Source organism: Leucopleurus acutus (genome assembly GCF_964270905.1).
Source record: "Leucopleurus acutus genome assembly, chromosome: 11".
Taxonomy (NCBI): domain Eukaryota; kingdom Metazoa; phylum Chordata; class Mammalia; order Artiodactyla; family Delphinidae; genus Leucopleurus; species Leucopleurus acutus.
Genome location: NC_139152.1, coordinates 66,327,200 through 66,342,587, shown reverse-complemented (window position 1 = coordinate 66,342,587; position 15,388 = coordinate 66,327,200). Strand labels below are relative to the sequence as shown.

Sequence of the window (15,388 nt, the reverse complement as noted above, 5' to 3'; positions counted from 1 at the left end):
GACTCCTACCATGATCCTTCCAGAAAAGATTATTTTAAATCCCCCTATTATTTCATAGCATCTACTGCAACTCTAAATAAATAGGTTTGTAATAATTTAATGTATGTCTCCCCTACCGCTGTGTAGTGAGTTTCTCCACTATCTCTTTCATCATTTTCTCTGTACTATACACACAGTGAGTGAATGATTGGTGTCTTTATCACTTATGAGCCATTTTAAGACCTAGAGGGATTAAACAACCTTTATCTCATAGCTAGTAAGAAACTGAGATCTTGCATGTTAACCTAAACAATTTCCATCATAGAGATGTTAACCAAGCAGAAATCATTTTCTAATAATCTGCATTTAGTCAGAGACTTTTCCTTTTCAGGTTATAGTCATTGTTAATGCATATTAAATTCTAAACCAAACAGTATGTGAGAGTCTGATCATTGAATATTGTTTAAATAAATAGAAAATGTTATTTAAAAAAAACAGAATTGCAACGCTTCCAAAGAAAGGGATAAAGGATGACGCAGACTGAAGAGTTAACCACAATGCACGCAAAAGTGAATTGCCTAATTTTTCAGAGTGGCAGCTGGATTTCATTTTCAGGAAAGGCAGCAGGATGTCTAATTCATCAGGAGAAAATAACCAAAACATCCATTCTGTTGTTCCAGGATTAGAGAAATTACTAGGAGTTCTAATTGCTTCACCTTATATTGCAGTTCTCTACTGAAGTCTCTATAATAGAGAATTTAGTCCCCCCAAAGCTAGGTGTCAACAATGTGAATTAACCAACAAACTGTGAGGAAAGGTGGTTCTTCACATGTTCCTAAAGCACCTACATGTAATTTGTCTTTCAAAGATCTCAGCGATTACAGTCCCAGAAATGTATTTTACAGGGCTATTGCCTACAATAGAAAGTCCCTAGTATATCACCCTTAAAGATTTCTATTCCATGCTCACACTACTGCATTCGTAAACTACTAATGGGTAGTGTACGCCATTATGAAAGCTAATATGCATTACTATTTATGCATTGGGGCTTTTGGTAGGCCTGTAGATTCGGAGGGGCATTTACTTTCATGAAAAATGGACAAGCTTATAATGAGGAGAGAGAATCCCTCTTGCCTCTTGGAAGCCAAAGGGCATCAGAGATCTTGACTACACCTATGCCAGCTCCACCTAGAAGAGAACAATTAGCTGTAGCGACCCCTCCTCATTTTACTTAAGAACTTGGCAGTCAACATCTCCCTTCCCCCATCCCAGCTTCAAAAACAAGTAAGCAAAGCACCTTCACATCAAATTGTGCCTGCATCCACTTACCACCTCCCAAGACATACAGAATCAAAAATCATCAGGTCTATGTACCCTGTTATCTGACTATCACTTTTCAAACTCATATGTCTGTTCTGTCCTAGAATCTATGGACATAAATTAAAAAAAAAAAAAAAAGACATTTGTCCTGCCCTTGAGTTTACCTTTGCAGAAAAACGTTAACCAATGAGAAATATCTGCAAATAGGATTCAGATTGAAACCACATATTGAATGAAGTTTCAGATTAGATGTATGGTCTGCTGTGTCTACTTGCCTCCCCAGCTCTGCTCTGCCAACCAAACTCCTTAGTAAGACGGAATCACACTGCTAAAATAAATACAGACTCAAAGACTTATCTGTTATTCACTTTGATCTGTTGGGCTGCTATAAAACAGGTACAGCCACGTGATTACAAGAGTACAAAGACAGAATTCAGATACAAGATTGTCAAATATCAGTGATCTACAATGTACTGAATTTTTGAAAATACCTACAAGGACCCTTTGACAAAAATCCTCATTAAAAAAGGAACATTTTGGGGTTTCCCTGGTGGCTCAGTGGTTGAGAGTCCGCCTGCCGATGCACGGGACACGGGTTCGTGCCCCGGTCCGGGAGGATCCCACATGCCGTGGAGCGGCTGGGCCCGTGAGCCATGGCCGCTGAGCCTGCGCGTCTGGAGCCTCTGCTCCACAGCAGGAGAGGCCACAACGGTGAGAGGCCCGCGTACCGCAAAAAATAAAAAAAGGAACACTTTAGGCATACACATTTTTTAAATTATTTGTTTTTATTTTGGGCTGCGTTGGGTCTTTGTCACTGCATGCGGGCTTTCTCTAGTTGCAGCAAGAGGGGGGCCACTCCGTGCTGCTGTGCGTGGGCTTCTCACTGCTGTGGCCTCTCCCATCGTGGAGCACAGGCTCCAGGCGCGCGGACCCCAGCAGTTGTGGCACACAGCCTCAGTAGCTGTGGCTCACGGGCTCTCTACAGCACAGGCTCAGTAGTTGTGGCACACGGGGCCCAGTTGCTCCGTGGCATGTGGTATCCCCCCAGACCAGGGCCCAAACCCATGTCCCCCTCATTGGCAGGCAGACTCCCAACCACTGCACCACCAGGGAAGCCTGCATACAATTTTTTAAAATTTAGGCAAGCAACCAGAAATTAAAGAGAAAGAAACATCAGAGAGAAAATCTCCAGATCTTAAATGTCTATCTGATGGACACTTTGATTTCCTCATTCTCTGCACTCCCTTGAGCCCTCACCAACTTCAACTAATCCTCTAGAAACCTGTCCTTTCCTTTCCATTGCCACCATTGGCAATGGTCTGACCATTGCCTTAGGTCTGGCCCTCATTGGTTTTTACTTGGAATATCCCAGTGACTTCTTAATTGGGTTCTCTGCACACAGTTTTATGCGAAGGATGCTCACGTAAATAATCTCAGTTCCATACTTTATGACATATATACGGACACAGAACTTTTTGAGAACACATTCTTAGGCGAGACAATAATTCTGTGTTTTGATCTGAGAAACACTAGGATTTCCTGTTCTTAAATAATTGTGGTATGAAAGTACAAAGACAACTATTCTTCCTCTAACATTTATAGGGTCTATTTCATTAAGACTTGGTCTTAACCCTTTAATAAATTAATCTTCTTACTAGTTCGACATTTATATATGAGAAAACTGAAGCACAGAGACATTAAGCAACTTGCCTATGAACACACAGCCAGTAACTGTAAGGACCAGAACTCAAACTCAAAATTCCAGCACCAGATACCATGCTGTTGACCATCATGACTCCTACCCCTACCGCTTTGCTGCATGCATACCGAGTGCTTGGGCCACTGTCCAGCACATAAGAGAGGATCTGAAAAATCCTCTGAAACACTACTAAAAAAATTGACTGGATGGGGATATATGCTCAGATTCTAAAGATAAAACCACCTAAACAGCTCCAAATAATCGACAGAGGACAGAGCATGGTGGTGACAGAGAACAGTCTCTGGTCATGATGTCTTTCTCCATTTCAGTTTCCTACTTTCAACAAGAAGGCATTTGTCACCATCATCAAAAAATCTACAAACAATAAATGCTGGAGAGGGTGTGGAGAAAAGGGAACCTTCTTGCACTGTTGGTGGGAATGTAAATTGATACCACTATGGAGAACAGTATGGAGGTTCCTTAAAAAACTAAAAACAGAACTACCAGGTGACCCAGCAATCCCACTACTGGGCATATACCCTTAGAAAACCATAATTCAAAAAGAGTCATGTACCACAATGTTCACTGCAGCTCTATTTACAATAACCTGGACATGGAAGCAACCTAAGTGTCCACTGACAGATGAATGGATAAAGAAGATGTGGCACATATATACAATGGAATATTACTCAGCCATAAAAAGAAATGAAATTGAGTTATTTGTAGTGAGGTGCATGGACCTAGAGTCTGTCATACAGAATGAAGTAAGTCAGAAAGAGAAAAACAAATACCGTATGCTAACACATATATATGGAATCTAAAAAAAAAAACACAAAAAAACAAAATGGTTCTGAAGAACCTAGGGGCAGGACAGGAATAAAGATGCAGACCTACTAGAGAATGGACTTGAGGACACGGGGAGGGGGAAGGATAAGCTGGGACAAACTGAGAGAGTGGCATGGACTTACCTATACCACCAAATGTAAAATAGATAGCTAGTGGGAAGCAGCCGCATAGCACAGGGAGATCAACTGGGAGCTTTGTGACCACCTAGAGGGGTGGGATAGGGTGGGTGGGAGGGAGACACAAGAGGGAGGAGATATGGGGATATATGTATATGTATAGCTGATTCACTTTGTTATAAAGCAGAAACTTAACACACCACTGTAAAGCAATTATACTCCAATAAAGATGTTAAAAAAAAAAAGAAGGCATTTGTCAAATGCAAACCTGACCATGTCATCCCCCCATCTCACTGCTGGGAACTTGGAAATGGTAGTGGGAAACCCCACTGCAGTGTTTTGCAAACTTTTACAGGAAACATCTCTCCCTAATGGCTTGCTGATGAAAGCAACCACACTCTTAAGGCCCATGGCCCAAAGAACAGCCACAACTCTTGAGTTCTGACTGTGTGACTCACCCTTAATACTCTGGCAAGTTTGAGATTTATTCTACAAATGTATCTCTGTTTGTTACAATATAAAAACAATGTTTATAACTACTTATAACTGCAACTCTAGGAGGAAAACGAAAAACAAAAAACTTCATTCCTACCATGATTTCTAGCACCACCTACCTGTATGCAAATTCTTTCTGGGTACCCGGTACTGCAGCTTCATATACAGGACAGGGCTGTGGACCTAATCCGAGCTACTTGGCATGATACCTAAATCCCTTCCCAAACCAACCCCTGACTCACCAGCCCCCTTTCCCACCTCTCCAGCCAACACAATTAGTTGCAACTATATCAACAGTCAAATTTCAACCTGTGTTCCACCTCGTGGACTTTAATAATTAGTACCTTGTGGACTTTGAGAAGACATATCCACCCTTCCAAGCCCTACTTAGGTGTAATCTTATTGAAGTCGTTCTTCCTCCGAGTGTGTGGATACTTAGTAACACGCCCCTAGTTTATCCCTCTTCTTGCACTTGTTTCCCCGTGGCTGCTTCCCATACTAGACTGTGCTGTCCCTGGGGGCTGGCTCTTGCTCAACTAAGCAGAGCCCTGCCATACAGGTAAATTTCTGGTCTATAGGAAGCGGGGCTCACAATAGGTAACCTAATCCTTCAGAACAAGGCAAAAGAGCTGACTACGAAATTGAAATTAAACACAAATTAAAAGGCCTGAGCATATCTCCAGTCGCATTGTCTTTCCCAAAAGAACTCCAGGTTCCGGTGCAGGGGACGCCAAGCCTTGGCACCCAAGAGAGAGGGGGGTGGGCGAAGGCGTCACTTACCAACTGGTGGAAGGCGAATGTCTGTTCTCCAGCGTTTTGGTCCAGGGCTTGTACCAGCTGATCTGCTCCGCGGCTTTGCCCCAGAACCTCTCGGGGTCGGCCACCGAGGCCGCGAAGTGGGTCTTGTACTCGCAGCCGCCCGAGGACAGCGCCCGGCAGCCCCGGCCCCCGAGAGCGCCCCGTTGGCCGGGGGCCACGTACGCCCTGCGGGCCGGGCCGGCTCCCCGGGCGGGAGAGGACGCGGGCAGGGACCCCCCGAGTCCCCCGGCGCCGGTGACTTTGCGACACTGCAGCCAAGATGGCTTCATCGCTGCCGTTGGCGCCCCCCTGCAGGCTGCGCTGCCCGCGGTCCCGAGCCCACTCCTCGGGCGACCCCTGGGGCGCTCACGACTTCCTGGAGCCCGAGGGGAGCAGGCGGGAGGCGGGGGCAAATCCCGAGGTGTGCCCAGAGCCCGGGAGTTTGGAAGTCACACTGGAGTCGCCGGGAAAAACCGACCTGGAGCGGCGGGGGAAGCCACAGGCTGCAGCGGGGGCGGGGAGGGGGGCGCAGAGCGTCCCCGCGCCGGGCGAGAGCGGCGCCGCGCGAAACCCGACGCCTCTGCGCGTCTCCAGCTCCGCGACTTCGCCTGGAAAACCGCCCTCAGGCTGCAGAGCGGCCTCCCTTCTCCGACGCACAGGTACCCCTAAGGTGAGGCCGACGGACCCAATTCATTGTTTTCCAGCAAACAAGCAGTGCGCAGCTTCTCGGGGTTGGTCTCTGGAGAGCCAGCCGGTGGAGCGGCCGCGCCTCGGCCCGCAGCGGGAATCCGCCAAGCTGGGCTCTGCGGCCCAGCCCCTGAAGCGTCGAGTTTTGTTTCTTTCTCTTTAAAACAAGCTCCAACCTCGGCTATTTAGAAAACAAGCGGCTCCTGGGTAAGGGCTGCTCCAGGATTTCCCGACAGCTGTGAGAGGAGGAGAAGTGGAGGGAGGTTGCCCAACCGAGTTGGGAAGTGCTTTGGGGGTGACTGCCGCTGGGGAAGGTTACGCCGTTGGAATGGGGATTCACTTGCCAACTGGACTCCCCGCAGGATCTAGGCAGAAAGCAGGGTGACTTGTTGATTTTCCTCCCTGCCCATTTGCCTCTTTGGAGTTTCTTTGCCCTTTTTTTTGGATGAGACCCCACGCTCCCCCCACCCCAAAAAAAATTTAAGCCCAAACGAAGAGCAAAGTCAAGATGAATCTAAAGAGAAAAAGAGGAAGCTGAGGAAAATTAAAAGAGAAAGGCGGTATAGATTACCGTCTGGGTTTAACATTCTTCAGATTCCTTCACTGTTTTTTCTACCTGTTAGTGAATTACAGATGCGGTCGCGTTTGCCTTTGTTACGCCAAACATATGCTGTTTGGTGTGACGGTGTTTGCAGTTTTAAATGTAAAGATGTGTATTCCCAAATCTGAAGTGGGAAATAATGAATGCCCCGACCCTAGGAAGATTGTAAACAGATTTTTTTTTTTTCTGCAGGAAAAGAATAATGTGAAGATAAAGGTTAAACAGAACAGAGATAAATCTAATGCAAAACAAAGAACATTTCTTTAAATAATCACCTCAGCTATTCCCTTTCAACTAAGAAGGCGCTAGACTTTTCCCTAACACCTGCAGCCTACCTCTCTACCAAAGGCCTCACAGCAAATGATTTCCAATAGCAAAAGGCACTTGTCACTATTTGAATGCAGAGAGAGTTAGGAAGCCCGATAACCTCCTGTCCTCCTTCTTTCCTCTGCCCAGCCGTCTAATGCTGCTGTCTGGTCTACAAGATCCTCTGACTCCAAATCATCCCCTATTGTATTACAGTGATGTCCATCCATCTTAGTCGTTTGCTTAACAGATATGTGAGCCCCTGCATTGTGTAAGTTGTGACTTGTTGCGGCCGGGGGGGGGGGGGATATGAAGGAAGCAGGCAGATCTCTACTGGCTCTTACTGTGTATCCACATTGTGCTGGCACTTTCAAATATGTTAGCTCCTGTATTTCCCAAGTACTAAGAAACGGGAAGTATAATCCCAGTGTTTACCACCTTGAGGCTGTGTGACGGGTATCCTGGCACACCAGTAATTCAGGGTGCACAGGCTCCTTAGGTTAGTCCTGCCACCCACCCCAGCATACTATACAAAGACCATTTTCTCTCTGTGCCCCGACTTGAAAAAGGTGGAGAATCTGACTCCAAAGTCCATAATTTTCATACCAGGATGATTATTAAAAAGAAGAAAGATTTTAGACTTCCAATAAAATATGACAAGGTGAATACCCACATCCATTCCTCTTCTTCTAGAAACCTCACTGAAAAAGAAAGTACGGTGGTGGTGGCGGTGGTGGTGATGGTAAACACCCAGAAGAACAAAGAGAACAGGAGAGGACAAGAAAACAAGTGAGAGAATGGAAAGAAAATGAATTCATGGTATGTGATTGGCGTGGGGGCAGGGGGAAGTGAATGGAGAAAATGGATTTCCTCATCACACACCTGAAATGCCTCAGGATTTGGAGGCCCTGGGTTCCCCTGGAGGTTCAGAATGAAGGTTAAGGGCTTAAAAAGCAAAGGCCTAATTAAAAGATTGTGTGAGATGAAATTAAACCCCCCACACACACACTGCTGGGTGGAACCATTTTCTCTGGACCCTGCAGTACATTGTCATGTTTTAAGTAATTTTACGAAACAGATTGTGAATGTAAGTTCCATTTCAAGCCAAGGGAAGAGCATACAGTACAGCACAGGAGGAGTGTAGTGGAGAGGCAGAACAGGAGTGGGCAGTAAGACTAGAAACATGAGCCAGATGCAGAGCTGCAAAATAGCGTCAAATGCAGGCCAGGACCTGAGTTTGAGACCATTCACCTTTGACACTAAAAACCTGTTGACTATCACCAAGCATGTGAAAAGCTTAAAATCATTAGCCGTTGAGACTCGGTTTGAATCCTAGTACTGCCTGTAATTAGGTGGGAAAACTAGGAAAATGAGCTAATTTCCCTACACTGTAATTTCAGTATCTGTATTTTGAGGCTGATGATCCTTACCTCACAGGATTGTTGCAAGGTTTAAATATGTGTAAATTGCTTAGCACCAAGGCAGTAGCAAACGAAGGTAATTTAAAGCCTGTGAACAAACAGCCACTCCAAAAAATCAACCCCCAAACCTCCAGCTTCATTAACACCCTTAAAATTTTACAGTTAGAAATTTTTGCAAGAAATTATTTTGATTGAAACATGCGTGTACATTCCATACTGCTTCAAAAAATAAAATAAGATTTTTGACTAATTTGGAGACAAGATTGTTGCAATCTTTTCAGTGTTCAAGCCCTCTAAAATTCCACCTTTTTATAAGTACAATATTTATTTCATTGTATGGCAATAAACGGTATATTTAATATGCTATTCAAGATGACATTTTAAAGAAATCTTAAACAAAGATTAATTGATCAGATTATCCGAGAGAAACTTTCTAGTAAATGGGAAAAGCATAATAATGAAGGAAAGAGTGAAGAGAATCAAAAAGTGTGAAAGACTGCTCAAGAAGGAATGAGCAGAAGGGAGGAAATTGGAATTGAAATACTTAATGCCTAAGAAAACGTTGCTGAAAATTAGAAGAGCAGAGTGGAATTAGCATTAAAAGAGAAAAAAGCTACAGGAATCCTACAACTTAATTTTTCTTAGGATTATAATTTCTGCCTAGGATCAGTCATTCTTAGTACAGACTAACTTTTTTCGCAGAGAGTAAAAGGGATTAAAGAGTACACAATTGAAAAGTAAGTGTAGACTACCCTGGTCATGTATTCTGCTGACCACACAATTCAACTTTTTGCATAAATTTGTTAAGAGTTAAATGTCTAACTTTGGGTAAGTATTAGAACTACTAAGATTTTCACTTATGACAAAAGCAAAAATGTTATATATTGAATTTCCTGGATATGAAAACTTGGCAAGTACACATGGAATCATTTGCAAAAATTACTTTATCTCTGCAGCAGGTACATGCTGAGCTGAAATTTGAGCCTGCAGAAACACTGCAAATTTATTCTGATTTAGCAGAGAATTTCTGGAAAATATGCTGACTTTCATGGCTTAGTAAATATTTTTAAAACTTCTAAAGTGAAATGACTCATAGTAATGTAATTATAGACTCCTATTTTGAAACTTTCTTCTTTTTGCCCACATAGTAATTACAATAAAGGCAAGGGAAAAAGGCGGATGAAAGAATTGTTTTAAAACAAATAACATTCCAGTGGATGGGAAGAACTCTACAACTTCAGTTCATTCTAGCAACCAAATATAAGGTATGGGAGTCATCCACCAGCCTTATTTTTATTTCTTAAAAAGATCCTAAAATTTAGTGTTAATTAGTAAAAGGTAATAAAAATGTAGCTGTCTTTATCTGAGAAAAACTGGAAAAGGAACGACCTAGGCAAATATTTCCAATCATATTTTTCAAGTTCTTAGGGTTTTTATTTTTTTCATTTTTTTGTTTGTTTTTGTTTTTATCTGTATAGCAATTTCCAGTTGGGGGGGGGGAAATCTCATCAATGCAGTTGTGATGGAAAATCCAGTAAAAATGGCTAATGTTTAATCAGATCACCGAAATCCTTGAGAGGTCATTTTAATTCTTCTTCACAGATTATTCCTAAGAAAGTATTCTGTTTCTGTTTTATATTCTTAAACCAAAGCCACTGCTTGTTACTCAATTTTTTGTAATAATACTTTAAATATATAAGAAATGATCTCATTTTCAGGGAACAAATGCTGAAAAGGAAAAATATCCTTTATAATAAAATAGTTCATAAAGTGTAGTTGATTACCTAACATTACTTTGGGTTACCAATGTGTGTGTGTGTGTGTGTGTGTGTGTGTGTGTGTTAAGAAGATATAAAATTAAACTAGAAAATGAAAAACAAGTCCAGTTAACCAAAACAAGAGCTACTCTTATGTAACAAGGAAGTGGGTAATCATTTGGGTGTTTTAAAGACAACACAAGTCTTTCAAATGAAGCTATTTTAAAATTGAAGAAAATATGGAGGCAAAGAAATTGCTTACTTTAAGTAGATAGTGAAAAAAGATATCTCATTCACATGCGTAAGAAAATTATAAAGTATTTGGACACTTTTTCCAACCATCATTCTGAATGATGAGACTTCAGATGACTCTTGTGATACTTTTCTGTTTTACCTGTTAATACAAATCCCTACCTGTTTTTAGAATTGAACACCTGAATATTTAGAGTTCTAGAGTGTGTTCAGAATTCCCAGTGGAGATATTTTGTGTATAAAAAGGATTTCAATGGACTTCTCTTTGTTATTTGCTTACACTTGCTTTTTTTTTTTTTTTTTTTTTTGCTTAATCCAGATACTCTTATAACTTGGTATGAATATAAAGTTTGCCTCTTTATATCTATATACTTATAACTGTATGTGGATATAGAGTTTCTCTATAACATTATATTGCTTCTTCCCACTGAAACTTTTATTAGCCTAGTATAAACCAACTTATCAGTTTTGAAAGAGTAAGAAAACTGTTATTTTTTATCATTTTTTTAGTAACATTGTTTCATACCTACGAACTTCAAGTAATGTTTCTGGGAATCTCCCCCTTTCATCTCTGCTGTGACAACCCCAGGAGACAGTACAAAGATTTAGGTTTTTTGATAGACGATTGCACCTGCAAAACTAACTAAAAATGTATGTGTGTGTGAAATGACTAATTTCTGCTTTCTTCTCCTTTGACATTTCTAAAGTCCATTCCTTCGTCACTCCTTCAGCGAGCTAATCTAGTACCCTGCTAGCCCAACTCCCTTTCTGCAGGTTCAACTATCTCCTATCACTCAATTAATTCATAGGGGTTTACTGAGTGCCTCTCCCTCCCCATACTCAGCAGGATTCTCGGAACACAAAGAATTCTTTATAAATGACTAAGAGGTACTAATAAATCCATCTCTGTTCCTAAGTAGCTCACAGTCTAGTCAGGAAGAAAACACGTCAGCAAGTGCCATATGGTTTGTTAGGCCCTTTAGAGGCAGATGAAAAAGCAATAGTGGAGGACCCAAAAATGGAATGGAAGACCCTAGGATTAAAGTAATCATTCTAAAACATAAATCAGTTGTATCACCATCTTGCCTAAAATCTGTCAGTGGCTTCCCACCTGCCTATGGTGAGAAGTCCAAAGCCCAAAGTCTTTGGCATAGACCTGCCGGTTTCACTTGGGATCTATTCTGCTCCCCTAGAGGGCATTTGGAAATGAGTAGTGTACTATTATCTATTGCTGTCTAATAAATTATTCCCTAACTGAGCAGCTTAAAACAACAGATATTTATTATCTCATATGAGCTTCTCTGGATCTGGAATCAGAATGAGTTAGTTAGCTGAGTGGTTCTGGCTCTAATCAAGTGGTAGCCAGGTGGTCTGTTGGTCAGAACTATGATCATGTCAATGGGCAGGGGTATTGAGTTCATGCTCACTTACGTGGCTGTTGGCAGGAAGCTTCAGTTCAAGGGGCTGTTCAGAGGACATGGCAGCTGGCTTTCCCCTGAGCAAGATGAGTGATTGAGTGATGGATTGATTAAGTGATGTGATATGTGTGTGTGTGTGTGTGTGTGTGAGAGAGAGAGAGAGAGAGAGAGACCAAGACAGACTCCACAATCTTTTATGACCCAATCTCATCTCAGAAGGGCAATTTATCATTTCTCCTTTATGCTGTTGGTCACACAGACAAACTTCGGTACAATGTGGGAGGAGACTATACAAGGGTGTGAATAGGAAGAGTCTGGATGATTGGGGACCATCTTGGGGGCTGGCTGCCAAAAGTAAGAATACTTTTGCTTTGTCGTAGTGACTGGAGTTTACTTATTAACATGGGCAAAGACCAAGGATACTAAAATCTTGTACAGGAAAGAATTATAGCCCCTTACCAAACTGCCAAGAGTGTTGCCAGATAGTTCTTCTACACTTTGTATATACTGCCTTTTCCTACATGCACACACCTGGCTGTATTCATACCTGGCTTCTCACAGTTCCCTATAAAATCCTAGTCCTTCACCTTCCACAAATCTTCCTTCTGACTGCAGTGCCTTCTTCACCTTGGCAACACTTCCAACTCTCTCTTTAGGATTTAGTACAAATCTCTTCATCTCCTGGATGCATTCCCTGATCACATTAAGCAGATGAGCCCTTGCTTTTCTCTGCCCTATTCATATATTTGTTATAGCATACACTACTGTAATTACCTTTACCAACCCTTCTCCCCTGGAAGACTGTGAGCCCCTGCAGAAATATGTATTATAATGTTAGTTTAACCTCAGTGTCCCCATACCTTACACAGTTCCCACACACAGCTAACACTTCTTAATACAAGTTAGTTGAATGAATGACCAAATTAGTGGCATGTTGTCTGTGTTTGTGTACTTGTGTGTAATGGGATTGTGCCACTTAAGAGAGAATTGCAGAGTGTAAAAGCCTGAGAACAACTGATCTGCTCTGTTTCAATCCAGACTCTGCTTGGTTCCATTTGTTTCCCGTTAAAGTACAAATTTGCCTTCACATCCCATAATCTATTTTTGAAATAAACATTTTATATCTTTGCCAAAAGGATAACCGAAAGTTATATTTTCATAGATCATGTCTATAAATTGTAGGGGGCACTACCTGATTAATACACTTATTTTTCAGAAAATGTTTAAGAGTTTAAGATCCTCTCTAAATCAAGAAAGAATAATCCTGCTTCAGTGCATTTAATGATGTTTAACTGTTGAACTCAAAGAGTTAATATAAATTCTAAATGTGCTATGTTACAGCCTATAGACTTTATTAAAATGAATCTGCAGTAATAGGACAAAAGGTTACTATCCTAAGAGAGTTATTACAAGCATTAAATGAGCCAAGTTATGGGCAAGAGCAATCTAAAGCTATGAAGACTGAAGCTTACTATTCTAAAAGAGCTAATGCAATATCCAAATGCATTTACCTAAGGAGTAGTTTATTAACTGAAGCACCTATGCTGTTTAGGAATAATTTGGGAGCCTCTTAGGGCTTTGAGTTTTGCTCCTAGAGCTGGATTCCAGAATTGTCCAGTTTCACGAATTTCTATTTACGAAAAATTCGGCCTCCCAGTCATGATTGTGCCTGACAGACTTCTGCCAGACCTTCCAGATGTTGAGTGACTTCCTGGACCTTCACCTGCTCCAAAACTGCTCTGTTATTCTGCTTGGAGACATGACTAGTTCGATGTATGCTCATTTGTTCAGGTAGCCCTTTCAGCAAAGAGCTATTGAATATCAACTATATGTCAGGCATACATGGATACAGAGGCCAAGAAGACAGACGCTTTTTGTTAGATCGCATGATGTATGTGTTCTAGTAGTCAGATATAGAAAATAATAACTTAGCACACTATAACACAACATATAACTATATTTGAGATAAGGATGTGGTCTATGATAAAAATAAAACAAAGTAAAGGACAAGTGAGCAAATTCCCTTAGGAAGTGATATTAAACTAAGACCTGATCTATAGGAAGGAACTGCCAATGGGAATATATGGGGGAAGAGAACTTTAGAGAGAGGGACAGACGGAACACTTTTAAGGTCTCTGTGGATGGAACAAGCTTGATAGGTATGGGAGTTAGAAAGTTAACAGGTGATGTTGGAGCATGTTTAAAGGTTGAGCGTTGCTGTATTAGAGACAGGAAGAGCTAGATCCTGAAGGATCTTACAGACTACAGAAAGGAATTTAGATTTTACTCTAAATGCAGTTGAGAGCTATTGGATGGATTTCAAAAACAGAAGTGTATCTGATTTATGCTTATAAAGTTTGGGGGTTTTGAGCCTCCTATTCTGGTCCTTACCATAACCATTAGCTCCTGAATCTGACATCTGTAACAAAAGGCCTTCAAAGAGGTGGCTTTGGGTTTGCTAATGACACACTGTCCCTTTTTTCTACGATGTTTATATTTTATGGAACTTTAATACTGAATCCCACCTTGACTCAAGTTCAGGAAGCCCTTTCTCCTAGATTCTGTATTCCAGTTTTACCTGTCGTGTAGACAGGCACTTAATTCTTCAATCATTCTTAGCTTTGCTAATTCTCTTGTCAGGTCCGTATTAGAGAGCTATAAGGAAATTTCACCCTCTCCCCTTGCAAACAACCAACCAACCAACAAACAAACAGAACAAAACCTAAACAACCAACCAAACAAAACCCCCAAACGTCAACATCTTAAACCCCCTTCTGGACTTCATAAGACTCAAGAAAAGTTGAGTGCATTAGCGCCCCCCCAAAAAATACAATTTTAATACTGCCAAATAGTGCCAAATACCCCTTATTCATTCACTGTCATAACTGATAGTAATTTTCCAAATTGGAGTACACTCAATGGCTATTCTAGACCCAGAACATCCAGTCTGCTTAATAAAGTTCTTAACCTACTAACCTTAGAAAGAAGATCAGTCATTTTAAAGATATTCCTCACCTCTTTCCTCAAAAACATTCTCCTTGACATCATCAAGACCATGCTTTTCCCATGTATGTTCTCTGTGATGGGAAAACATTAAAAACAAGCAAGAGTCACTTGGTATAAACAAGTACAGAGGAGGCAGAAGCTCAGTTAAGTAGACGCCTCCTTTGTAATTTATAATTTGTCTTCCTGGGATCAGATGCTTTAGGAAGTGAACTAAATATTTTGTCTTTGAACAACACTGTTTTGAATGACACTTAGACCACAATCAATATTTGAATTAAAAATGTAACTTAAAGGGCTTCCCTGGTGGCGCAGTGGTTGAGAGTCCGCCTGCCGATGCAGGGGACATGGATTCGTGCCCTGGTCTGGGAAGATCCCACATGCCGCGGAGTGGCTAGGCCCCTGAGCCATGGCCGCTGAGCCTGCACGTCCGGAGCCTGTGCTCCACAACGGGAGAGGCCACAGCAGGGAGAGGCCCGCATACCACAAAAAAAAAAAATGTAACTTAAAAAAACACACAATTTCCTTAAGCATGAACATTTATTCTTTTCAGGATTAGATAAGCAATAATAGAAAAGTGACTGACTTTTGCCCTGTGTACTCCTTTGTTGCTTACCTCATGTGCAATGCCTGTTGATTTTGACAATGCTGCATGTAGTAGCACTCTATAAGACTCTACAGAAGGCAAAT

At 41.6% G+C, this 15,388-nt stretch overlaps 1 protein-coding gene and 1 long non-coding RNA gene across 2 annotated transcripts in view; one reads left to right on the top strand and one right to left on the bottom strand.

The window, feature by feature from the left end:
• The window catches only part of ACSS3 (acyl-CoA synthetase short chain family member 3), a 143,535-nt gene extending 137,292 nt beyond the window's left edge, over positions 1 to 6,243 (bottom strand). Inside the window, exon 1 of the mRNA XM_082850019.1 lies at positions 5,236 to 6,243. Coding sequence (XP_082706145.1) covers positions 5,236 to 5,543 — 308 coding nt within the window. The 5' untranslated portion in view covers positions 5,544 to 6,243. The remainder of the gene's footprint in view (positions 1 to 5,235) is intronic.
• The window catches only part of LOC309968683, a 33,575-nt gene continuing 24,023 nt past the window's right edge, over positions 5,837 to 15,388 (top strand). Inside the window, exons 1-3 of the long non-coding RNA XR_014326589.1 lie at positions 5,837 to 5,923; positions 7,541 to 7,666; positions 9,417 to 9,533. This is a non-coding gene — a long non-coding RNA (uncharacterized lncRNA). The remainder of the gene's footprint in view (positions 5,924 to 7,540; positions 7,667 to 9,416; positions 9,534 to 15,388) is intronic.